Source organism: Umbelopsis ramanniana (genome assembly GCF_025399195.1).
Source record: "Umbelopsis ramanniana AG unplaced genomic scaffold K450scaffold_8, whole genome shotgun sequence".
Lineage (NCBI taxonomy): Eukaryota > Fungi > Mucoromycota > Umbelopsidomycetes > Umbelopsidales > Umbelopsidaceae > Umbelopsis > Umbelopsis ramanniana.
This window is the reverse complement of record NW_026252094.1, coordinates 94963-119897: the sequence shown is the minus strand read 5'-3', so window position 1 is coordinate 119897 and position 24935 is coordinate 94963. Positions and strand designations below refer to the sequence as shown.

General features: G+C 43.7%; 12 protein-coding genes across 12 annotated transcripts; 6 read left to right on the top strand and 6 right to left on the bottom strand.

The window, feature by feature from the left end:
- The first annotated feature begins 45 nt into the window (after window positions 1-45).
- Window positions 46-2210, top strand: K450DRAFT_226232 (uncharacterized protein). Its single transcript, XM_051586517.1, has 5 exons — window positions 46-383; window positions 452-626; window positions 700-1651; window positions 1717-1830; window positions 1899-2210. Exons 1-5 carry the CDS (start codon window positions 270-272, stop codon window positions 2017-2019), a joined length of 1476 nt encoding a protein of 491 aa, XP_051447641.1. The 5' UTR covers window positions 46-269; the 3' UTR covers window positions 2020-2210.
- Window positions 2211-2888: 678 nt separating this feature from the next.
- On the top strand, window positions 2889-4546 carry K450DRAFT_226226 (uncharacterized protein). Its single transcript, XM_051586516.1, has 5 exons — window positions 2889-3734; window positions 3832-3990; window positions 4079-4159; window positions 4229-4372; window positions 4441-4546. Exons 1-5 carry the CDS (start codon window positions 3116-3118, stop codon window positions 4509-4511), a joined length of 1074 nt encoding a protein of 357 aa, XP_051447640.1. The 5' UTR covers window positions 2889-3115; the 3' UTR covers window positions 4512-4546.
- Window positions 4547-4989: 443 nt separating this feature from the next.
- On the bottom strand, window positions 4990-6521 carry K450DRAFT_268996 (uncharacterized protein; the record flags this gene model as incomplete). The annotated part of the gene is made up of 7 exons (XM_051592904.1): window positions 4990-5158; window positions 5233-5403; window positions 5470-5777; window positions 5840-5939; window positions 6035-6128; window positions 6194-6410; window positions 6474-6521. 7 exons carry the CDS (start codon window positions 6519-6521, stop codon window positions 4990-4992), a joined length of 1107 nt encoding a protein of 368 aa, XP_051447639.1.
- A 137-nt stretch (window positions 6522-6658) lies between these two features.
- On the bottom strand, window positions 6659-8641 carry K450DRAFT_226211 (uncharacterized protein). Its single transcript, XM_051586515.1, has 10 exons — window positions 8529-8641; window positions 8356-8465; window positions 8132-8289; window positions 7922-8066; window positions 7754-7865; window positions 7512-7687; window positions 7245-7444; window positions 6962-7176; window positions 6789-6892; window positions 6659-6722 (listed from the first exon to the last, which is right to left on the bottom strand). The coding sequence occupies exons 1-10, from the start codon at window positions 8612-8614 to the stop codon at window positions 6676-6678; spliced, it is 1353 nt and encodes a 450-aa protein (XP_051447638.1). The 5' UTR covers window positions 8615-8641; the 3' UTR covers window positions 6659-6675.
- Window positions 8642-9229: 588 nt separating this feature from the next.
- K450DRAFT_226202 (uncharacterized protein) lies at window positions 9230-11112 on the top strand. The gene is made up of 5 exons (XM_051586514.1): window positions 9230-9547; window positions 9606-9707; window positions 9777-9865; window positions 9938-10297; window positions 10364-11112. The coding sequence occupies exons 1-5, from the start codon at window positions 9251-9253 to the stop codon at window positions 10962-10964; spliced, it is 1449 nt and encodes a 482-aa protein (XP_051447637.1). The 5' UTR covers window positions 9230-9250; the 3' UTR covers window positions 10965-11112.
- Window positions 11093-12748, bottom strand: K450DRAFT_226187 (uncharacterized protein). Its single transcript, XM_051586513.1, has 8 exons — window positions 12321-12748; window positions 12215-12233; window positions 12004-12133; window positions 11903-11934; window positions 11777-11827; window positions 11712-11755; window positions 11599-11634; window positions 11093-11289 (listed from the first exon to the last, which is right to left on the bottom strand). The coding sequence occupies exons 1-8, from the start codon at window positions 12378-12380 to the stop codon at window positions 11221-11223; spliced, it is 441 nt and encodes a 146-aa protein (XP_051447636.1). The 5' UTR covers window positions 12381-12748; the 3' UTR covers window positions 11093-11220.
- Window positions 12729-13300, bottom strand: K450DRAFT_196638 (uncharacterized protein; the record flags this gene model as incomplete). Its single annotated transcript, XM_051584529.1, has 4 exons — window positions 12729-12783; window positions 12865-13022; window positions 13098-13184; window positions 13241-13300. 4 exons carry the CDS (start codon window positions 13298-13300, stop codon window positions 12729-12731), a joined length of 360 nt encoding a protein of 119 aa, XP_051447635.1.
- Window positions 13301-13860: 560 nt separating this feature from the next.
- On the top strand, window positions 13861-14912 carry K450DRAFT_156278 (uncharacterized protein; the record flags this gene model as incomplete). The annotated part of the gene is made up of 5 exons (XM_051583973.1): window positions 13861-13915; window positions 14131-14205; window positions 14283-14364; window positions 14430-14623; window positions 14707-14912. Coding segments are annotated over 5 exons (612 nt in total), but the record flags the coding sequence as incomplete, so codon positions are not given.
- Window positions 14913-15092: 180 nt separating this feature from the next.
- Window positions 15093-17497, bottom strand: K450DRAFT_226161 (uncharacterized protein). The gene is made up of 10 exons (XM_051586512.1): window positions 17367-17497; window positions 17096-17293; window positions 16973-17034; window positions 16799-16903; window positions 16591-16741; window positions 16135-16524; window positions 15923-16073; window positions 15763-15857; window positions 15462-15671; window positions 15093-15385 (listed from the first exon to the last, which is right to left on the bottom strand). The coding sequence occupies exons 1-10, from the start codon at window positions 17457-17459 to the stop codon at window positions 15254-15256; spliced, it is 1587 nt and encodes a 528-aa protein (XP_051447633.1). The 5' UTR covers window positions 17460-17497; the 3' UTR covers window positions 15093-15253.
- A 70-nt stretch (window positions 17498-17567) lies between these two features.
- On the bottom strand, window positions 17568-18613 carry K450DRAFT_226157 (uncharacterized protein). Its single transcript, XM_051586511.1, has 3 exons — window positions 18099-18613; window positions 17947-18030; window positions 17568-17874 (listed from the first exon to the last, which is right to left on the bottom strand). Exons 1-3 carry the CDS (start codon window positions 18581-18583, stop codon window positions 17670-17672), a joined length of 774 nt encoding a protein of 257 aa, XP_051447632.1. The 5' UTR covers window positions 18584-18613; the 3' UTR covers window positions 17568-17669.
- Window positions 18614-19747: 1134 nt separating this feature from the next.
- On the top strand, window positions 19748-23167 carry K450DRAFT_226152 (uncharacterized protein). Its single transcript, XM_051586510.1, has 10 exons — window positions 19748-19943; window positions 20016-20668; window positions 20737-20895; window positions 20963-21294; window positions 21362-21756; window positions 21822-21961; window positions 22022-22384; window positions 22453-22605; window positions 22669-22782; window positions 22891-23167. Coding segments are annotated over exons 1-10 (2490 nt in total). The 5' UTR covers window positions 19748-19764; the 3' UTR covers window positions 22893-23167.
- A 65-nt stretch (window positions 23168-23232) lies between these two features.
- K450DRAFT_226150 (uncharacterized protein) lies at window positions 23233-23673 on the top strand. The gene is made up of 2 exons (XM_051586509.1): window positions 23233-23360; window positions 23446-23673. Exons 1-2 carry the CDS (start codon window positions 23327-23329, stop codon window positions 23637-23639), a joined length of 228 nt encoding a protein of 75 aa, XP_051447630.1. The 5' UTR covers window positions 23233-23326; the 3' UTR covers window positions 23640-23673.
- Window positions 23674-24935: the final 1262 nt, after the last annotated feature.

The window sequence follows — 24935 nt, the reverse complement described above, 5'->3', positions numbered from 1 at the left end:
AAATGGCTTCAAGAATGTTCAGCTTATGCTGCTGTATCAATATAATGCTACTATTGACATTTCTAAATGGTGAAATAATGCCATTCATCACAAATTTCTGATCAACTATCTTTCATATACATAAAGAAGTGCCAGAGAAAGAGGAAAGTAGAGGGCTGCAGGCGGAGGTTGCGGGTGACTGTTTGCTTGAGGATTTTTTTTCTTTTGTTTTAAAATGCTCACAATACTTCTTCCGATCCGAGCGCCCTCTCTCTTCTATCCAAACGAATATGCCGGGATCAACTGAAGCTCTCAAGTCGTCGGACATTATCCTGGACGCTTCTAAGAACAAAGGATGGCGCAAGTCTGTCTACATCGCTGCTACCTTGGCTGCTGTTGGTGGTGTACGTATTGGATGATCAGGCTATTTAGTGAGAACCCCTGGGCTAATCTTTTTTTTTTTTTATTGCAGTTTGTTTGTGGATATGATACTGGTGCTGTGGCCGGAATCTTGTACATGCCTACATTCCGAGCCTCATTCCCCGAGCTTGCCTCGGACGATCAATTCGTATACTTGGAGGGATTGTTAGTAGCCTTCATGTTGATGACTGCTGCCCTGGGAGCATTTGCCTCAGGTCCTATTTGTGGTAAGGAGAATTTGCCCTTTGAACCACTTTTTTTTTATCTTCCCATGTGCTAAGCAAAAAATCGTTCCATTAGACATCATTGGCCGTAAGCGAGCCATTATCCTTGGTTCTTACGTCTTTTCTTTGGGCATCTTGTTTGAAATCATTGGCTTCAAGTTTGGTCTTTTGCTCACTGGTCGATTGGTTGCTGGCTTTGGCAACGGTTTGATGACCAATGCTGTTCCTTTGTACCATTCGGAAATTGCTCCCCCGGATATCCGTGGTCGTCTTGTCAGTTTGTTCACTGTAATGAGTTCCTTTGGTCAAGTTGTAGGATATTTTGTTACTTTCGGCACCAGCTATTTGACCACCGCTTGGGGATGGAGAGCTCCATGGTTGATTCAGCTCATTATCTGTGTCGTTCTTGGTACCGCTGTTTTGTTCCTTCCTTTCTCTCCTCGCTGGCTTATCGATACTGGCCGGGAGGACGAAGGTCTTGCCGTTATTGCTGAACTTCAAGAGGCTCCAATGGATGATCCTGCCGTCCGCGCCGAGTTCGATGAAATCAAGACTGAATTAGACGCTGAAAAGGCCATGGGTCAACGAACTTACTCGGAATTGTTTTACAAGGGCAACCGCAAGAGAACCTTCATTGCTTTCTTCATTGCCATTGCCACTTCGTTCACCGGTATTGATGCTATTCTCTACTATGGACCTTCCATCTTTGCTGCTGCCGGTTTGAGTGATGTATCTAGCGCCATTGCTGCTTCCGGTGGCACTGGTATTGTCTCCCTGTTTGCCACCATTGTGAGCTTGATATTCATCGACAGATGGGGTCGCAAGTTCTTGTTCATCCTCGGTTCTGTCGTTATGGGCATCAGCATGTTTATCACTGGTGCCATGTTCCAAGCCTATGCATACATCGATGATACCACGGGTGATATTGTCATGACCAATGATAATGCTCGCAACACCATCATGGCTTTCATCTTCATCTTCATGGCCGCCTTCTCTCTTACCTGGGGCGTTGCTTCCTACGTTTATCCGTAAGTGAATATTTGCATTTATGCCGTGGTATTGGATATGTGCACTAACCACCATCACTTCACAGGGCTGAAATTTTCAACATGCGTTGCCGTGCTAAGGGTCTTGGTTTGGCATACGGTCTTAACTGGGCATTTTCCATCTTGGTTACCTATTGCATGCCGTTGTTCATGGCTTCCACGTAAGTTTTGAATGCCCTAGTCATTTGAATGGACCCCCACATTTTCTTACATGTCCGTTCTACTACAGCCTTTCAGGATCTTACTTCTTCTTCGGAGCATGCTGTGCTGTTATGACGGTGGTCATCTTCTTTATCCCAGAAACTCGCAACAGAACTTTGGAATCCATGGAAGAGATCTTCCATGCGTAAGTATCACCTACCCTACCCTACCCTTATCCCATTCCATCTTCTTTCTACTCTATTATTATTATTCTTCGTCATGGCTCGATGTCTCCAAGCACATCCAGGTACAGCCAATTTTTCTTTCACCGAACTTCTATAAACCAGGCACTAGGGGTGCTTCAATTCGACGTTTTACGTTGTCTTGCGGCTGAGATCATACCCTAACAACCAGATCAAAGTAATTTTTGCGCGGGGAAGTGCCTACGGTTTATTTCGTTTCTCTTTTTGAGAACTCTTTCTTTTTCCTTTTCCTACTACTTCGCCTATCCTTCATCATCACCTACCAGCGAGACTACCGTCGGGCGAGCGAGACCCAACAAAATGGCGGTTCTCTATCAGCCGCACCATTCACTTAGGGGAGGCAATGGATTGGTGCGGCTGCACTGGAAAAAAGATAGGGAAAGAAAGATAGTGGGCTGGTAGTAGAAGTAGAGAACGAAAACCGTGGTAGGTACGAGTGTGTAATTGGTGTTTGTGCGTGTTTGAATGTCCTTGTCTGTTAAGTGAGTTGCGTGCGTGTCTACGACATAAGACAAACTTTGTTGTGCATTGGTCTGTTTTACGTCCCTGATATACCGAACTGGCTTCTTCCAAGTCATAGATAGATGCCGTAGCAATGAAAAAATAAATCATGATATCATCTTAGCAGTTTCTGATCCCAATGGATATGACGTTTTCTTTCCACAAGATGGAATATTGATGATGGCTGGGTTGTCGAAATCACCCGTTAGCGAAAAAACGCAGTCTCATGGTTAGCTGGTAGCATGTGCGGCAGTTCAAGACATAGCATGGAAGGAAAAGGCGAACGCGGGGATGGTTGAGAATAATGGTGATGAGAAATTACGAATGAGAGGATGAATTTCGTACAGTAACTGAGATTGTGTAGTTTCCAATCTGTTAGATCGTTTCTCTGTGTGCTTTTCAAAAAAAGGTCTGTGAGAAAAATACTGGGACGTTATAAAACCGGATTGCTGAGACTATCCTTTTTTCTCTGAAACCCCCATCTTCACTCATTGCATGCGACTTGCCAGTCAATAACCTCCTTCTCATTCCTTATTATTGTATGGACCAGCAACCGCAACAGCAGAATAAATCTCGCCGTACCTCTGTACAAAAAATGTACGTTCCGGTACATAAACGAGCAGAGACTACAGGTGACCCGACCCATCGCGATGATCAAGAGTCGCAGCCTGAAGTATCCCGATCAAGTGTCAGAAGAGGTCGCGGTAAATTTCATGCGCCATCCGAAGTATCTGTTGATGAAGAAACAGAGATGCAATCTCCCAAAGGCCGCGATTTCGATGCAACTCAATTGAGAACTTATGCTCCCGATGACTCAAAGAGATCTTCTCGCGCCAACAAACATAGATCCATGCCCGTAAGCGATCACTCAATAGCAGCGACAACAAAGCACGCTGATGGTGTACAAGACAAACGACGCTCAAGAATACTCCAAGCCGATCACCGAGGATCCGTTGGCGATATGGACAAGCTTGGCAATGCAATGGCCGGTCTATCGACGGGTGGTCCCTATGACGAGGCCGACGAAGGACAGCGAGAAGAGTGGGAAGATTTATTGAAGGAATACGATCATTATGAGACTAACGAAAACGATTCACCGAGATTGACTGCTAGAAAGAAGAGGCTATCTAGCCACATTGATCTCTTTGCTGCCCCACCTGGTAAGTATGCCGATATCAATTGATACCATGTGGCACGCCATTTCTCTTGCAAAATTAAAAAAAAATCTCCTACTAGCTGAAGCACCCGTCATCGAAGAACCAACCACAGTTTTAGATTGTTACGATTTTCCACCGGCTTTCAAGACTCATCATTTGCACGACATTTTCCGTGAATACGAGAATATGCGCGGAGGCTACAGGATAAAGTGGTTGGAGGATACCAGAGCGCTCATCATTTTCGAGCATCCCTCATCCGGTAGGTTAACATGAGGAGAACCGCTTAGAATGGACAAGATCATGATGAACCATGGCGTATATTAACCCTTTTTTTTTTCATCCAACAGCGAAGAAAGCCTACATAGATAATGTGAGTAACCCATTAGCGAAAATCCGTCCCTATAGTGGATCCGTAAATGTTTTGAGATGTAAGTATTTCGACCAAGAGGAGAAAACATGCTGGAAACGTTTCTTACATCATTTTTATTACCATGTAGCTACCTCTCAAGGCCAGCTTCCTCGTCGACCACCAACAACTGATATGGTGGCAAGAAGGTTGGTCCATGGTGCTCTTGGAGTACGAGCTCCTCGATCGAAAGAACAGCGACAAGCGGAAAAAGATGTCTTGAAGTCCGCAAGAGGTAATTGTCTTTTGATCTGGCTGTCATTGCTAGGTTTTCATTCCTGTACTCATATTAACATGCTACAGATGAGCAAAAGAATAAGAAGGAACAGGAGACGCTGCGCGCCACTGAAGTTTCAGCCGCGTTCGATGAATAAATCAATCTATTTTATCATGCTTTCACCTTGTTAGATTGTAAGTGTGTTTGAAGTCAGTATCCTCAGTGAGGGATGAGCAGGAGACCGTCCTTCCTATCGGTACAGCTTGGAAACTTAATGTACATTATTCAAGCAAGGTGCTTCTACATTGAAGTGCTGCTACATCTCCTATTGAATCGTTTCCAATCATTCTATATGCATCCACGCACCATAATGGATGAGCCTACTGCAGATCTACAAAAAGTAGAAGAAAGGGGGGAGGGAGGCACTTGAGCAGGTTTATCAGTTTTAAACGCATCTATGAAAACCAACTTTCTAATGTGCTTTTAAGACGACTTGGCGTTCAAGGAACAAGTAGAGCGTGATGGAAAACCTCGGGTGGATCGATTGGGTATGCATCATAATTACAGGAATATACATAGAACTGCAACAAAGGGAGAATCGAAATGTAAAGGAATGACCACAAAGCGCTTCTGCATTAAATGCCCAAGATTTTGAACTTTTCTGATGTTGGTACACGGTTGACAACGACACGTCCATCATAAGATAGAGAGGCAAACACCCATATATCCGAGTGGCTCCAGGCAACTGAATAAACGCTATCCTCATGCTGATCGTACGTCTTGATTAATCCATCGGTAGGAAGTCTAAAGAACAATTCATCAGTCAAAGGGAGGTCGTTGTCTCACTGAACAATAGATAAACGTATCTTGCTACTTACTCTCTCGGTTCATCCATACTTGAATCACTTTCGTCGTCATCTGAGTCCAGAGTTTTCCCCATGTAGGATGCAGAAGAAACGGACACGGCGCTTTGTAAATTGACCAAGGTATCAGAGCCGGACGACAGAATCAACTGATCATGCACCATATTATATGCAACCGAGCGAATCCTAACAAAAGATCGTGTATTGTGAGAAAGATTGGTCATGTACAGTGAAGCTCATCAGACGACATACCAGTGAGTGTGGTTCACGACCTCCATTAGCGGTGACGTGAGGTTTCGCGTGTCCCATATGCGCATCGCAGCGTCGTCTCCTCCCGTTACAATGTGATGTGGTTTGTTACGATTGTAGTCGACAGAACGAATATTAGACGCATGTGCCCGTTGTCTCTCGAATGTGGCCTTGTTTGAACGAACATCCCATCCAGCGACGGTCGAACCGTATGTTGCAATCAGCTCATCGTTATGACTACTCCAAATTGCATTGTGCACACTCCAAGGCGACGCTTCCTTCCCATTCTCAATTTCCCATGTTGTAATATTCTGTAACAATATCGGTGAATTTCAATTGCACAACACATTATGCCCATGGCAGGTGACTTTACCTCAACGTTATGGTTTCCTGCATCCAGAGCATAAACAGCAATGGACGTATCTGACACCGTGGCTATACGGCTCTTCTCGCCACAAGGAGCCCAGAGAACCCTATCATATTCCCCATCAGATACTATCCAATCGTACGTCATGTTAAATCACTCTCTTACTTGTGCATGCCAGTAGTGGGTATGGTGGTCAGCAACTTGAGATCTTTGGATGTGTCCGATCTGGAAGACATGGTTTGCTCCTGGTGATCTGCGGGGTCCTTTTGCCACAACGAAGAACCAAGAGATCCATCTATAAAACTTACATCAACGTCGCCGTCAAACAAGACCTGAGTAGCCATAGCAACTGTCATTTACCGTCATTACTATAGGTTGTGAAAAAGTGATGTTCATTGAATGGGCACGTCGCTATATCCCATATTTCCTGTGGATGTCCATACAGGGAAGATTGCAAGGTGAAGGTCGAGTCATCAAAGTCTAGGAGATGCAAGTGATTGTCCTTCTTAGGGCCGGTGGTGCCGACCAGGAATTGACTAGAATCTGACTCATTGTGAACGCCAGCTAGACATCGTGCCTGGAATCCTGCATGTCAAACAGCTGTTGATTGGACCGTCCGTGACATGTTTCGAAATCGTACCTGCTGCCTTAATCCATACACACACGAGCCGTCGTCTCTGTCATTCATAGCTGCTGCTCACGACCAGTTTCAAGTTGCACAGCTTGAGGAGACCGAGCAAAGTATGCAACAGTCCGCCAGGCAGTCACCATTTTTTCTGTTCGCTTTGGAATGCTTTGTCTTTTATTAATATTCGAATATCTTACAATATGTCTATGAGCAATTATATCGCCTCTCGGAATCCGACCAACTTCTGTCCATTCTCCTCAGCTGTAACAGACGAAAAAGAGTGAGTGATAGATCCCTTCCAATTCATCAAAATCAACCGCTACTTACTCTTTCGTTCAACAATATAACCTCCAGCAACCTCGCATTTAGTTAAAGAAGAGCCTTCCAATACCTTGGCGTTATTACATACAATACACCCATCCAGTTTGACACTGTAATGTAACTACTGTCAGTAACTTGGTCATGAGCACATGTTGAAAATTCGAGGATAGAATACATACAAGTCTTCCAAGACAACGTGATCCATGATGATAGAGTTTGCTATCTTGACATTCTTTCCAATAACGCAGTGAGCTCCAATAATTGATCGCTTGACCGATGACTTCTCTGCAATCTTAGTGTACTCGCCAACCAAGGAATCGTTACCAATTTGAGACTTTTGAGTTACTTCTGCCGTCTCGGCTACTCGTCTGATTGACAATCCTTGCTTGCTGGCCTATAGTATCGTATCAATTTAAAGTTAGAAACGCTTTTAACCTCTCTATCCTAAACCTCCACACATACCAATCTGTTCATCTCGCTGTATTTGGCAATGGTGTTGGCACGGCCGCAATAGCCATCACGGTAGATAACGGTGTTGACCTTGATATTGCTCTTGAAGTTGGATCGGTAAGGATCGTGTTCGTTCAAAAGGTTTTCGTCAAATTCATCGTACACAGTTGATAGTGAAAGAGCTGTATCTAAAGGGTCTTCTAGGGCAGCATCTGTCGGGAACAAAGGTTACTTCACCAGTCATAGATATGACAACACAGCATGAGCACTTACATTTACCCATATCCTCGTTTTCTACAAGTTTGCGCTGGTATTGGCACTTTACAATCAAAGGAACAAGATCCTGTCTTATGCTCGATATTTTTTCCTTTGCCTTGATAAGGTCCAACACCCAATGCTGGAAGATGTATACGTGAGCATCTAACAAGTTGACATGGAATTTGACGCGAGGAAATCTAAATGACACGAGCGTTTTAGTATACCAGTTACTGCAAGCAGACATCATTTGTCCAACCACTGACCTCCACAGCAGCGACATGCGCAGCGACAAGTCTCCGTCCTCCGATGAGTCACAATCCGCAATATGGACAAGTCTTGATTCAGCCGTGTCTATACCGATATACTGCGCCAGCTCTACAACATGATGAGTATACTAGTCGAATACACATTAGATGGTGCTTTTTGCATACCGTCTTCCTTTCCAGAGCCCTTTTCTCCCTTCGGTGGTTCATAAAAAAGGCCGGTCATAGTTGGGTTGTTGATGCGGTGATGATCCAAAAACTCGCGCGGAATCATTTCACAATGAAGATCGCACGGAAGGACAATGAAATCAGTCTAAAGTTGAGTTGAGGGTAAGCGAATAAGACCAAGCAATACAGATTCGAAAGCTTTCTCCTTACAGTGATTCTGTCGCTGATGCTTCGAATGGCGTCTGCTGTGCCGAAATCTTCATCCACACCAATGAGATTGCAATGAACATTTCCCTGATATCCTCTAGCCAGGTAACCAGCAATTTTTTGCTGTGCATTACCCATAGACTGGGTCAATACGAATGCGTCTAGAAGGGGGTCAGTCACGAAACAATTTCTCAGTGTGTGTCCCGTTCATTACAGTAGAAACCGACCTGTGATTCCTGCTTTCTCAAGCCAATCAAGGGTATAGGATATCAAAGGCTTATTTGCCACGGGCAAAAGTGCTTTGGGAATGTTGTCGTCTTCGGTAATGGGATACAATCTGATACATTTTGTGTCAATCGGGTGTGATTCCAGCCAGCCGAAACAAGGGCCCAGTGTTTACCTGTTGCTACTGCCGTAACCTGCCAAAATAATGGCTTGAAACTCCTGGAGTTTCTGTTGTTGCTTAGGTTTCTCTAATAAGCCCATGGTTATGTCTGCTTGTCAAAGGGAATCAATACAAAAATCCCAAAGCAACAGCGCAATTTTGCACTGAAAAAGCCACGACAGTCACACTGGCCTTCAGGGATCGACCACACTCATCAACCTGTTGCTGATCTTTGCCCGCCACTTTTGTCATGATAACAAACAAGGAAGTAACGTTGGCCGATTGTTTTCATTGCAATCAACTAGCATTCCACTTATGCAGTATTACCGCTGTTCCTCGCCTTGTGTGGTTATATTCTCTGCCGCTTGATGCAAATAAAGGTATATGAAATGACTAGTTGATATGCATTCTCATGCTATTCAAGTGCTATTCAAGGTCCAATTGGTCTTCAAGCATAACCTTTTAACGTCATGATCTGGTGTTTCGTCGCGCTTTATAGGGTGATCATTGCAGTTTCATATGCCTCCTGATTATGATAGAACAATTATGAACTAAATTGATAAGCTCGGTCGAGATGTTGTAGTTCTTTTATGCATGCCAGTTTCGTTTAATGCTCATTATCTCATTTCCCACGAACAAGAAGAAGTGTTACCACCAGTCACAGAAATAGACATGATCAAAAAGTCAGACTGATCGGAATTTTTGCTCTGCACCATCTCCTTTCCCTTTCTCAAACAATGGTTGCTATCAACCCTGGCTTATTCATCGATGGCTCTTGGATTCTCGCAGAAAAACTTCCCAACTTCCCATCGCGAAACCCGGTCAACGAAAAGGTCCTCGGTCTGGTTCCCGAAACATCACCTCAGCAATTAGAGGACGCGGTGCAAGCAGCGCATAAAGCGCTCGGTGCATGGGGACAACTGCCTGGAGTAGAAAGAGCTCAGTATCTACTCAACACCGCAAAGCAATTTGAAGATCACCAAACAGAAGTTGTGGAGTTGTTGATTGCTGAGACAGGATCCTCGTTTTCAAAGGTAGCTTGGTGTTCGAAATTGGATTACAAAGCGTCATATATTGATATTTCACGTTTAGGCTATGTTTGAACTGGACTATACAGTCAAGTTTCTAAAAGCAGCTAGTGCTGACTTCCGGTTCGGCAACGGTGAAGTGTTTCCTTCAGACGATGGCACCTTGGTATGTTTATTTTAGCAGCTACGATAACGGTGTGTTACATGCAATTAACAAACACGCGGCTGGTTACAGAGCTATACCACTAGACGTCCGCTTGGCGTCATTGCTTGTATCTCGCCATGGAACGTTCCCTTGATTCTCACCGTCAAGAAGGTTGCAAAGTATGTATTAAGAATTCCTCTTGCGCCTTAAAGTCCAGCTTCGAAAAGTGTGAACTGATACTTGTGTAAAAGTGCTTTGATTGCAGGAAATACAGTGGTTCTCAAGCCATCAGAGGATTCCTCGCTGAGTGTGATGAAACTAGTGGAAATGTTTGCTGCAGCAGACCTTCCTCCTGGAGTGCTGAATTTGACCACTGGTCATAGTGATGTAGGACGAGCTTTGATTGCACATCCACTGACGAAGGCCGTCACTTTTACTGGCTCTACAGCCACGGGAAAGAAGATTGCTGCGCAAGCCGGTGGTCTTCTCAAGCGATGTGTATTGGAGCTTGGAGGCAAAGATGCACTCATCATTTTAGAGGACATTGATATAGACTTCGCTGTGAACGTTACAGCTTTTTCAGGGTTGTTCCACCAAGGCCAAATATGCATGTAAGTAATTTCAATGCCTTTGTAGTTTGTGTAATTGCTCTATTCACAGCTTGACTATCTCTCCAGGTCATCAGAACGGATTCTAGTGCAATCGTCTATCGTCGATCGGTTCACCGAGAAATTGTTGAAAAAGGTTCAAAGTCTAAAGATGGGTGACCCATCCGATCACAGCGTAGACCTCGGCCCTATGATGTCTCAAAGACAACTGGATATGGTGAAGGACCACGTTGAGGACGCTAAGCGATTAGGTGCCAATGTTCTGTGTGGCGGAGAACACTCCAATGGACTGTTTTACCCTCCGACCATTCTGACGGGGGTCACTAGAGACATGAAGCTTTTCAAAGATGAGACCTTTGGGCCTCTATTGCCGATCATGGGCTTTGACACCATAGATGAGGCTATTGACATTGCTAATGATTCCGAATACGGTCTGTCCGGAGGAGTATTAACAAATGACGTGGAGAAGGCTTTCTATATCACCAACCGCTTGGACACAGGTATGGTCCACATTGGAAACGGCCCTTTATTGGACGATCCAACCGATGCCGCGTTTGGAGGAATCAAGAGTAGCGGTATGGGCCGAGAAAACGGAAAGTACTCATATGAAGCTTTCACTGAGCTCAAGTGGGTTACTGTTCATCATAAGAAACCAGGCTTTCCCTTTTAAACCACCTCTCACTGCACAAACACAATATAACCCACAGTACGATTTTGACAAATGCAAGATAATTTTCTTTGAGACAATCATTGAATGATTTTGGGTACTGACGATGAGACAAAATAAGAAAAAGACAACGAAATAAAAATATAGGAATATAGGGAGGTGTATATCCAAGTAATCACAGAGAGAGAAGGAACAGAAACATTATCAAACGAGAAAGAGCTGTACAGAGGAGGATATGAATGTCGCCTTATCTGTAGGCTTATGCGGAGGCAGTGGCCTTCTTAGAAGCAGAGGCCTTCTTAGCAGCAGCCTTCTTGGGGGCAGCAGCCTTCTTGGTAGTAGCAGCCTTCTTCTTGGTAGGTGCCTTCAAGCCAGCCTTAGCAGTGGTAGACTTGCGTGCAGATGAAGTCTTTGGTGCAGCCTTCTTAGCGGGAGCCTTAGCCTTGGTGGTAGCAGTCTTTTTCGTTGCGGTCTTCTTGGGAGCAGCCTGTAACCAACCAATGACAGATCAATATACTATTCCATTCAGCTCACATTCTCGTAGACAATATGAAGACAAACATCTTACCTTAGGAGTGGTAACTTCCTTCTTGACAGCCTTAGCCTTAGGAGCAGCGGCCTTCTTGGGGGCAGCAGCCTTCTTGGCAGTGGTAGTCTTCTTGGGGGCAGCCTTCTAGTAAGGGTAGTAAGACGCGGGTTAGAATCAATTGGGCGAGTCTCTCCATTTACAAAGTTGTGCTGATTTCTTACCTTGGCTACCTTAGCCTTGGTGACCTTGGTGACCTTCTTCTCACCAGACTTGTCCTCCTTCTTAACAGCAGTAGCCTTCTTCTCAGGCTTGCCAAGCTTGACACTTCCACTGGGTCCTAGAGATGTAATACAGTTAGCTTCAATCCTTTTTCCGCATTGGTCACATGGATGATGTCAAGCAAAAAACTTACCCTTGGGAAGAGTGAAAACGCCCTTATCGGCACTATGCAACGGCAACAAACTTGAATGAGACACAGACTATTTCACTTGAACACTCGGTCGGCACACTTACCCGCGCTTAATACCGGCAGCAATTTGTGTATCGAAATGAGAACCAGGGGTGATCTTGTAGTTTGCCAAGATATACTTCTTGATAGCAGGTCTGGAGCTACCCTTGCGATCCTTGAGAGCGACAATGGCAGCTAACAAGTACGTATCACGTTAGTCAGTGATGAAAACACGCGGTACCCACCACTAAAAAACCCATTATCCCTTTTACTCACCTTGAATCATATCCTCATACTAAGCACGGTAAGGAGGCGATGCATGAAAGCCAGCATGTTAGGCAAAAGTCTACTGATGGCAAGATGAAGACATGTTACTACTTACCGAGGGGTGATCGGCCTTCTTGGTGGATGAGGAAACCTTTGTTGCTTTTGGTGGAGCCATTGGGAGAAATAAGTGGAGTAGAGGGAAAAAAGTCGAAAAGTGCGAGCTGCCAGTTTTGCGCAAAGTTTATAAAAAATTTAGGAGTAGTCTCTGCTACTACCATTTTAGGTCATGTTGAAGGATGCCGCTTTTTCAAAGTAAGATTTGTTAACCATTCTACATACAAACACCATGATTTTACAACGAGCATGCGCGCACTTTTATCTCTAGACATCATATTTTTAATCTTCATGTTGAATACCCTTCGAAAACACGCTTATTGTCGCGCTTAAAGCCAACGTCGTGGCGTGTTTTAGCTAGCGGAACCAATAAGAACGCACCGCACCCTTCTGACCACCGACCGTAGTTTCAGGCTGCCAAAAATGAAGAATACTCGATCCAGCTGCCAGCGTAATTTTCTACCCTATCAAATCGTTACGAAATATTTGTATTGTGTGTTAGATAGTTGGCCATATTCACTCACACATTCACAGCCAAAACTTACCAGCTGTATTGCAATTCAATTGCCTCCAGACTAGCAAGATTGGATCGTCTTCCACTTCTACAATAAATGACCAATCGATCACTCAAAAGCGGTTTCTCCTTTCCATAGACTGATACCCATTCATCGTTTGAGAGTGACATTGTTTCCCGAAATTCCTTCTAATTATCCGTACAGATAAGAAAATTGAGCCAATGTAAAGAACGCTGCATGGCCAAACTAGAAGGTACACTTACAAGAGGGATATTCAATGACGTTGGAATATGGCCAGCCTGAAATTCCTCAGCGTCTCGAACATCAATTAAGAATGTGTTCTTATATGACTAATGATCAGTGACATTTTCGTCGATTCCAATGTTTCATTCATCTTCATATCTACCTTGTCAGGTGAATTCTCGACTTCCTTTACGGCAGCATAGTCAATGATTTTGATTGACATGGAGAGAGTCCTAGTTGAATGAACCTGAATTAGAGTTTTTTTTTCCCTACTTTTTCGGCTCCAACAGACGGATGCAATTCACTCCGCTCATCCACAGGCTGAATGGGAAGCCGACCAGCATCGAAGCCTACCAGCACGCAAGCTCGTCAGATGTGGCATCAACCCGCTTTGTCAATATCTCGTTCCGCGTATCTCAATAAATATTGACAGTTTGATCTGAATATCCCGTAGCTATGGTGCGTCCTCGAGTCCATCACATATCCTTCAATGACCGCTCCCTTTTCTAGTCCGTTCAAAAAAATCGAAATTCGAGTATGTTTATACGATGACAGCATTGGATATATATGGCGACAGTACGCCACCACAGCGAACAGACTCAATAGAGTGATACCACTGGGGCAAGAACGGAGAAACAGAATGATGCTGGAGAAGGGTGAACCACGTGACTCGATCTTTGTTTTTACCCAATAAGCTTGCATGGAGCTGGAAAAAACTAGGCTTTCCCGACTTGCGTTATTCCCTTGTCGAATTAACAGCATTAACGACACATTCAAGCTGCCATGTCCAAGGCGTCATTTCTAAGAGAGTACAAGGTTGTCGTTGTAGGTGGTGGAGGTAACGTATTATTTTTTGCTCGCTTCCCTACGAGAACACGAATTTCATGTCCACTGGGGTGATCGGGGTTACCTTTCGACATTGCTATGCAAGAACTTTTGAGCTTGAAATCAAAACAATTTTTTAATATAACCCTGTTCTACGCTATGGAAGAAAGACAAAAGCATTGCAATTAACAAATATAACCTTATATCTGACACATATTTCTCATACAGGTGTGGGCAAATCTGCACTCACTATCCAATTCATTCAGTCACACTTTGTTGATGAATATGACCCCACAATCGAAGGTAAGAGAGCCATTTTACCCATTTAATAAATTTCGTGATACTTCATTACGGAATGTAACACAGGTGATCCTCTATAGATTCCTATCGCAAGCAGTGTGTCATCGATCATGAAACTGCTCTTTTGGATGTATTGGATACAGCTGGTCAAGAAGAATACAGGTAAATTAGCATATGAGGAAGAGAGATCACTAGAGCCAAATGTTTATTTTATGGTCTAATTGCAGTGCAATGCGCGAACAATACATGCGTAACGGAGAAGGTTTTTTGCTGGTCTACTCTATAACGTCACGTATGAGTTTTGAAGAAATCAATACATTCTATCAGCAAATTCGTCGTGTAAAGGACCGAGATTTTTTCCCCATGGTGCTGATAGCTAACAAATGCGATCTTGAGCATGATCGTCAAGTCTCTAGTCAAGGTACGATTATTTTTTTTCAAAGATTCTGCGATCGAATCTTTTTTTTTCCCACTTATAGTTATTTATGCATGCTCCTATTGCAGAGGGACGAGATCTTGCCAAACTTTTTGGATGCACCTTCATTGAAACCTCCGCAAAGCAACGTATCAACGTAGATGAAGCCTTCTATCACGTTGTTCGCGATATACGTCGCTTCAACAAGGAGCAGCAAGGTGGCGGCGGTCCTGGGAATGGTTATGGTGGGCAGCAGTTTGATATGGACGATGGCGATAAATCCGATAAGTGTTGTGGATGTACACTAATGTAGCTTTCTATTTTGCTCTCCTCTTTCTTCTTTTTTTTTTGGCACCCACTCCATACTAACTCCAACTACTACTCCTCATCAAACCACCCCCTTCCCCAACCTTACGCATATAAAATAAGATATAATATAATTTATGAATTTTTCTCTTCGCAATCGCATTTCGGTGATACCGATCGACGTACTTAAAATGGTTCTCAATGGCTTTTTTTTTTTTCTTTTGGAATGACTGAATAATGTACAAATACAATTTCTAATGGTTGTTGAGAGGGAATGAAAAACGGTGTGACTAAATGCAATGGGTTACAAAAAAACTAGCAAAACACAAATTAGTTGGTCTTTGCTTTCTTGCCAGCAAAGATGTCCAAAGCTGTGAATGGCTTCTCGCCTTCTTCAACCTCGCCTCGTGCTCGCTTAACCCGAATGAGCTTCTCCTTTTCAAGCTTGGCCATGGCATCAAGCTAAAAGTTGGGATATGTCAATATATGTGGTGCCTACATGCAGGAAGAATGATAAAAATACGCTGGTGAACATTACCTTTCTTTGATCAACAACGTTGTGTTGCTTCTTGCGAAGGAATCTTTTAAGGGAGGAGTTCTTGCCACGCGCCTTGTTACGGAGTTGGATTGGCCCCTTGGGATGTGCCTCGTCGTATTCCTCCTGTCGCTCCTTTGATATCACATCTTTGCTAGCCCGATCCATTTTGCCGACCACAGTAGGATCCAGGGTAATCATATGAGGTTGCAACTGAGCGAGAAGTTAGTAATGTGATATTATCAAATTGAATGCCATGTCTGGATAAACGCATCATGGCCCACACTTTGCCAATCACACATACCTTATCCAAAAGACTATGAACTTCCATTTCTTGTCTCTGCTTCTTGGTCTGGAACACATTGGCCTCCAAACTGTCATAGTTAGGTTCTCCAGCACCTACACAACAACAAGGTTAATTTGACGCTTCTGAATACAATGCGCATACGTAAACACAATCATACCTGGCACAACCATACTGGAAATGCCCTTTCCATGTCCAAGTCCAAGAACATCATCATACGGAACAAAATGTACATCATGTACAGCGGATGATGGTTGATGATGAACCATGTATGGCGACTGTTGCTTGGTCTTGAAAGCATCTTTCCAAATCTGAAAAGGTAGGATATGAATAACGCATCCGTATCTTAGTCAAGTACCACCGATCACTTACCGAAACATGAGGACCCCAACCAACGGCCAAAAGTCCCATCTGTGATATTGAGAGAGAAGAAGCTGGAGTGGGAGTGTAGTATTCTTGTACAACTCCGTACTTCCTTATATCCCAGATCTTGAGTTGGCCATCCAACCCAGAGGTTGCCATATAATTACCGCCACGATCCACTGCCAGAGCCTGCACAGGTCCCTTATGGCAAAGCATCTTCACCAAAGGAGTGGTCATGCTGGGCGACCATAAGGTGACAGTGCCGTTTCCGTGTCCCAAGTGCATGACAGCGTTGTGAGGGTTTTGAGCCATAACATGGCATGCACCCAACTTTGTGCGGTGCTCGGCAACAAGCTGACCAGTTGAGGTATCTTGATATTTGAGATAACCTGCATTACCCTGATATAGGAGTCAGTATCATTGAAGAAGTTGAGATGGGATTGTCCAAAAAGAAAGGTAACATACCACTGATGCAAGCAAGTAGTGATAAGGAAGGAAGTCCAACTTGTTGACTTCGATATGATTCTTCAAGCGATGAATTTCCAATCCTCTATTATCGTAAATGTAGACATATTTCTTTTGTGCTGCTGCTAGTAGTGTCTCGTTGTGTAGCCAGCTAATTGAAAGGTCAGAGAAGATGATACAATGACGAGTCGTAGACGCTGACACTTACTGTACATCCCGAACGGTTTCCTTGACATGCAATTCAAAGCCTAACTTTCCAGTTTGCCAATCGAACGCAGCAATATGACCCTTTTTGCCTCCAATCAATAGGTTTCTGTGATGTGAAAAAGTTCGCTTAGACATGATCTCACTGTATATAACAACCTTTCAAATTTCAACGAACCTTCCGTTACGGGTATAATCGATAGAGTAAGGACCAAAGTCTTTGAGATCGAGATTGAAGATCTGAAGGGACAAATGGTTGGCATTCCCATAACGTTTTACAGACAGAAATTCAATAACATACCTTCTTGGAAGTGTTGATGTCGACGTTCTTTGCCAATTCCTCTTGTCTGAAGTTATACGTCTTCTCCATTCCTTCGGCTTCCAAATAACCGACCTCCTCGGGTAGAATCATTTCCAGCTTCTCAGCCTTTTCTGCTGCATCTTGGAATCTGCTTTCTGTCTTTTTAATTCTGGATTTCAGCTTTTTGTCTTTTATGTTCTGCAAAGCAATGAGTGGGTCAATGTCTCGATTCGGGTGGATCGCTTTTGAATGAGGGAACGAATCTAGTTACAGAGTAAGCAACCGGTATTCCTCGTGTGTATTTTGTGTTTTTTGGCTTCTTCTCCTGTCCCTTCTCGACATTCTTCTCGTCCTTTCTTGCCATGTTTAAAAGAGTAAGTAGATCAAGCCAATATGGGTACGATGAGGAACGAATTGAAAAAATTATTAGCAGTCACGCTTCACCACACAATTTTTCAGCAAATCAATCAACTGCCTTTGAATCCTTATGAAAGCACAACGACTGCCAGCTTATTTTATTGTTCTAATTGGTAATATCAAAATAATTGGTTGTGAAATTCAATCTACAGTATATCTAAAGCCATTCGCCTTTCTCAAAAGACATTTTTATCCTGTCCCAAACACCGGCCGGACTCAAGGCTGGGCGGACATCCAAGAAAAAGCTGACTGAGCCAGGTGCATTAGGGTTGGCCTTGCCAGAGTAAAAGTCTATAACGTAGGTAACTTTTTCTCCACACCGGTCTACCACCCAATCGTGTCGGTCGAAGGGAAGTTTATAACTACAACGAAAACGCTATGAGTCTCTATAACACATATTGTATGTATTGCTGAACATCAAGTCCTGAACTTACCCAAACCATGAACGGATGCGAGCTTTCGGCGTGATGTCTTTGGGTTTACCTTGGAATTTAACGAGTTTTGGCTGGGCGCAGGTCCTATTAGAAAAAAAGGAATTGTTAGTGAATTGGGCTCTACCATTCGTGTGGCGGCTTCATTGACTCACGTTTCATGTCGCTTCTCCCATTGTAATATCTTTTGCCATGCCTGTTCATTAACAGCATTGTGAATTGGTACCACTACTTCCATATCTTTTTCCTTGGGATCCCAGTTCTTCCTCCTCATTGCGTTGAAGAACATTTGTTCAGAGGGATAGATCCAGATCTTCTCATTAGGGTCGCCACTTCTTGGAATGGTTGAGATTTCCCGTTCGACGCTAAGTTTCATTTTCTGTCCAGGTGAAGGTTGCTGTGACAAGTTGGGCATGTTATTTGCGGCATTAATGGCATCAGACTCGCAACCTTCTGCCGTTTTTGTAGGTGGTGGCAAAAAGTGTTGATATGCCGAAGGGTCTACAGGGCACTTGGCTTCTTCCGAGGACTCTGAAGAGGAGCTCATGCTTTTGTGGTCGACAGGACATTTTGCTTCCTGGTTGGTAGTTTCTGCAGGCTTTTGAAATTTGGTGTGGTCAACGGGGCATTGGTCAGCCATGGTGAGAGCAATGAGTGAATTTCAGGGCTGTCCCTCAAAAAAAAAAAAAATTGTTGACCAGCTCGACATCCTTGCTTTCCACTGCCATTCCAACTCAGCCAATGCCGTAGCCAACCTCCCTGTCGTAGCCAAGCACACCAGACAAAAATTCGTTTTTTTCAGCTGAACATATTTTGCTAAGCTGGACCTCGGTGGCATAGAGAAGTGCACGATTCAAGTTACACTGATATCATAAGCCTTTCCCGCTCCACTGTAAAGCGGGCATTAGGTAATGGGATGGAAATTGTACCACATCCTCGCTGATTTTCAGTGTATCAATCGCCCTTCTCTTCACTGCACATCAGCTGAACATTCTGTGTGGGGTTAAGCTATTGAACATGAAGCGCTTGGGGATAGGTCAATAGCTTGACTATTGGAAAAATGACATTTTGGGGAGCGTCAATAAACAACCTTATCAACATGATGGTACCAACGTTAGTATCCCAAATCCCCTTGTAAACAATTTAAAATGCTGCTGTGGCCACATGAACATATCGAAAAGAAATGAATTTAATTAAGTTCCACCATGCGGGGATGTGCGACCGGTAAAGCTGTAGTGTAATGAAACGCCTTTAATCTTTTTAGTCAGATTATGTAACTTGTGCCGTTGGAAAATATTGAAGTAAGGGATGTTCATGACCGCATAGCAACGTATATAGTAATAAAATAAGTACTGGAGGTAAAGGAAGAAATGAAACGGCACAACAGCTTCGCAGAAAACGTTGTAAATATTGCCAATATAGACTATTCCTGAAATGTCAGGCGGCAATGTAATTACCATGGCTCTCAAGATGAACCCTGAAGCAAATGTTGCATTGCACAAGTATAATTCATTGGTAATCTCAAACATTATAACTCGGAACTCCTGCTGTGTGAACCAAATCAACGAAAACTACTGGTAACATCTTACAAATAACGTTTTTCCAAATGATCTGCGCTTACTGTAACCCCGCGGCATCAGTTCGTAAAGTTCACACCCCAATGCAGAAGATCACATAATAGCAAAAGTCCCTTTCCTTGTCCACAGATGGAAATTATGTACTGTACGTGATTTATCGCTTTATCACATTCCCATTCAGCACACTTATATAAGTCAGGGTTTATTACGAGATTCATCACACCTTAGGCTTCATTATTATCCTATGGTAAAGGCTTTCAACTCTTGGATAGTACTACTCGGTACTTTCACTGCTACTGTGTCTGCAGTTGCACAATATGCCAGTACTATAAGGGCTCCTGCGTACCCCTTAGCAGTACGACAGCCCTATGTGTCGACCTGGCTTGAAGCTAACAATTTACCTGGCAGTTGGCCAACATTTTGGTGAGATATAATTCCATAATATATTATATAAACCATCGTCAGCCTATTAATGGATTGATATTGGGTGATTAGGACTGGAAAGACCAAGGGATGGGAGGGTATTGTCAGAGTTGATGGAACATCTTATGAAATACTTGGAGCTGCTTCAACCAATGCAAATATCACTGGGCTAAAATCAGCAACTCAAAAATCGGTGACAACAACGCCTACTCAAACCATTTTCACCTTAGCAGCAGGTCCTGTCAACGTTGTTGTTACTTTTCTGTCTCCCGTGGAATACAATGATCTCCAGCGCCAATCCATTCCTCTGTCGTACATGCTTATTAGCGTCGCCTCTAATGACGGCAACTCTCATTCTGTTCAAGTCTACAGTGACATCTCCGGTGAATGGGCATCTAACGACGTAACTCAGGCTATCCAGTGGGCCCTTACCGGCGACGGAAGTGTCAACATATGGACTTCTCAGCTACAGACTCAGACTCAGTTTGCAGAAAACTCGGACTATCCTACTTGGGGTCAGGCTGTGTTCGCTGCATCCACCTCTGCAAAGTACGCTTCGGGACAAGACACTACAATCAGGAACAGTTTCATATCTAGCGGCTCATTGGGCAACACAAACGACGGCTCCTTCCGATGCGTTCAGTGCAACTGGCCCGTATTTGCCTTCTCTTATAATGTGGGTACTGTTACCTCCACTGCTTCCGCTCCTGTGGAGTTTGTAATTGGTACGTAGTTTTGCCTGGAGAGAGAATAGACACTATCATACCTAACTTGCCACCATACATGCTTACAGGCCATGTTCGACCCCAAAATATCCAATTTGATGGATCAGCGATGAATGCTTACTGGAAGAACTACTGGACTAATGCCAACGATATGGTCAACTTTTTCTATGGTGATTTGTCAAACGCACAGACAACTGCCAATTCTGTTGACACCAAAATCTTAACTGGTGAGCGGCGCAAACGCTAAACATACGAAACATAGATGATGAAAACTCACCCATTATACCTCGCTAGATGCATATAACAATGGCGGACAGAGTCATGCAGATATTGTAGCGTTCAGTTTGCGCCAAGCTTTCGGTGGAACAGAGCTATCCGGTTCGACGAGTGACCCTTATGCCTTCCTCAAAGAAATATCTAGCGATGGAAACGTGAACACTGTCGATGTCACTTACCCTGCAACTCCCATGTTCTACTACCTGAGCCCTGTTTACTTGACTTATTTGCTTAAGCCTATTTTCTATCAATGTGAGAATGGGTACTGGTCAAAGCCATTTGCTGAACACGACGCTGGATCAAGCTACCCAGTAGCCAGTGGCCATGCTAACGGCCAAGAAGAGGATATGGTAAGTACATGCTCAGTTTGATGAGCCGTAGTATTCTTATCATTCTAATATTCTTTTTTTCGAACAGCCTATTGAGGAGTCAGCAAACGTGATCTTGATGGTAGCGAATTATATACTTAACCCATCAACGGCTTCAAGCGACGCTGTTGCATATGCCAATCAGCACTACAGCATCCTTTCCACCTGGGCAACATACCTTTACCAAAACACCTTACAACCAACGAACCAACTCACTACGGATGATTTCACTGGAACCACCACTCTCAACTCTGGCCTCGCGCTGAAAGGCATTCTCGCCATGGGCGCCTTCTCCAACATCGCAAAACTTACTGGTCACACGAATGATTCTTCGGTCTATTCAACAGCGGCGCAAGCTTACATGACCCAATGGATTGATCTTTCACAAAGCGCTGATAAGTCACATTTGATGTTGGAATACATCAGCGATGGTTATGAATTCAAGTAAGCGCCTTTCGCAATACAGGTTTTTCATATCATGAGAGTGTTACTTATTCTCGTCCCAATAGGTACAATGCCTTGCAAGACCGCGTCCTCAAGCTTGGCCTCATTCCTACCAGCATCTATACTGAAGAAGCCAACTATTACCTTACAAAGGAAACCACTTATGGAATTCCATTTGTTTCCACGCATACATACACCAAGTCTGGTAAGTGATTACTGAAATTCACTCGGGCATGACTTAGAGCTGACTTTCTGTCTGTCAAAGATTGGGAAATGTGGACTGCAGCTGCTTTCGGACCGGCTAATCCCACCCTCTCCAGCCACATCATTGCTGACATTAGCAAATATCTGCAAAACACTGCAAGTCGAGTACCCTTTTCCGATTGGTATGATTGCAGTACGGCTGCAAGCGCTGGCTTCCTCGCAAGACCTGTTGTTGGCGGACACTTTGCTATACTTGCTGCGGCAAAGTCAGGTTCGGGCACTGGCACCATTTCTACTCCAGGTACTCCTTTTAAGGCCGGAACATATACTGTAAAGGTTGGTGGCGGCCGGTCTGGCTGTAATCAGTATTTGAGCAGTGCATCCTGCGGCAGTGACCTTGTCGATTTCTACGGCTCTGATGACGGTAGGTTTTGGTGAATTTTTGTTTTGTTAGGCGCGTCATCCTAAACAGAAGCTTGTGTTGTATTACAGGGAGTGGAAGACAGAGATGGACATTTGGCCTTGTTTCTGGGCAAACCAACGTATACACAATCCAAGTTTCTGGCGGTCGATCTGGCTGCAACACCTATTTGAGCTCTGCATCCTGCGGTAGTGACCTTGTTGACCTCTATGGTTCTGATGACGGTAGGTTATAATCGGATCTAATTTTATATCGATGGGAACAGCACTCATATCATCTTTACTCAGGTTCTGGTAGACAAAGATGGCTAGCTGTCCCTGTGCCAGGTACAACGAACCAATATAACTTCATGGTCTCCGGCGGAAGAGCAACTTGCGACTTATATCTTAGTGGACATGATTGTACAAACAGTTCCAATCTTATTGATTTGTATAACTTGGATGATGGTTCTGGTCGGCAGAGATGGGTTTTAACCTCTGTGTAAACATTATTACACAATTCATTCACAGAGCATTCATATTTTTAAATTAAATGAAACTTCTTATTAGCAGGCACGATTTTGTGCTCTGCAATGCTGCTTTCGATCGATGCATGAAGACGGCTATCCATATTATCACGTTATTGTGGCCTCGAATCGCTACCTACATTTGAATTTCGACACTTGGTTGTCATACTTGGCAACAGAAAAATACGCAAGTTGGGGCTTTGCGTAACAGTTCTGTTCTTGTCCATTGTTCGAAGGTATAAATTCAATACGCAAGGTAATACCACCATCCTTTGTAGTGGCGCTGCTACCTTGTGTTACATTTTGCGGTTCTTTCAAGTGAGGCTCATACATTATAAAAGGAATCTTTCTTGGTCAGCCATTCAGTCATTGTCACAATACCTTTGGGCATACGTGTCTTATACCAGCTCATACGTTTACCCAGTTTATTGGATACGGGTATGTGTCACTCGCCCTGGCTACGGACTTTATTCTGTAAGTGCAACACAGTAAATAAATCTTGCAGAATGCAATGGCGCTGCTTGTGCTGACATGAAAAGTGCCCAATGCATTCAATTAGCAGTTGCCAGCGGGACTGTTAATGTCGAGGCTGGTGCATTGAAAAGGTGTTGTACTACCAGAACAACGATCACAAGAACATATTCCCTCCTCTTTCGAGGAATTCGGTTGTACACTCTCAAGCATGAGAGCGACCCATACCGTGACCGTAGCAAAACTTACTTTCTACATTCCAAGAATCTCGTTTTAAAATGATGATATCCATAGATGTAGTTGTAAACAATAATATACACATTTAATTTGAAATTGCTGTACCATGGCGATTACAGGCAAACACGAAGTAATGTCGCACAGACTATGCGATTCCAGACCATGCCCACAGCATGATATTGTAAGGTCTTGGATACCATTGTATTATATGCCCACAATTTAGAATGATAAATTGAAAATTTCGGACGTCTTGAATCCGAGCACTGCGCTGTAAAGTAGTACATCCTTACTACAAGGAATCTGTCTTGAAGATATCGGCCACCTTGGGGAACGAGTGGTCACCGAGTTCACACCAGCGATGTTTAGATGTATTTGCCATGAAGTCGTCAAAAATTAAAGTTTTTTAACCTTCTTATGGTTTGACCTTGAAGGATTAGCGTTCCTCCTTGAGCTGACTTTCTTACCATGAAACGAGGCTTGTAATTTTTCAGACGAATTAGCACGATCAGGTTGCTGCGCATTTTCAGATTTGTGGCGGCCTGGATATGGCAAGAACAGTGTTGCCTACCGCTTTATTTTAGGGACAGGTGAGAATGTGTAACGAGAACTGCATATAAAAAGGAACGATACTCATGACTCACTGGTTTGATATCCACTTCTGAATAACATTTCAATATCTTTCAAGGTTTCCGTCCGTAGCATTTTTCAAGAGTCCAAAAGGTCTGAACAGTAAGCGATGAACACAAACACGTACACCATCAACAGCCGAGAGGAGTTCAAGGAGTTCTGTTGCTCTGTTATGCCCGAGGTGTGCTATAATGACACCGTCATTATCAACGGCTGCCACTACTATCAGGTAGCGTTCCAGAAGGGCAAAGGTTTGATCTACAAGGACTTGAACGCTCAGATCTTCTATGACAAGTTTTCTATTGGACCTCGATCAGTCACCATTTCTCTTGCTGCCACTGCTACCTTACCACGGGAAGAATTCACCTTCAAGAAAATCAAGACCGACCTTAACACCAGATACCAAGCTATCTACTCGAATAACAACCACGTTGATACCAACAGTACACTAGTAACCCAAAATGAGTTGTCAACAGCTCTTCAGGGCATTCTTATGAATGGTTTGAACCAGCAGCAACACTAAATAAATTGTAATATTTTTCAGTTCTGTAGCACTTTTTGTTTGCTGGTGGCAAGGTCGTTTTGGAAGCTGCGCGCAGCGTAGAGCTAACTTAAAGAGGGGTTTCAAAGTCCGGATGCGTCCGGATGACCCTCGGTAATCAGCGCTGACAGTGACTTGCACCATTGATACGACTCTAATATGTTTAACAAGGT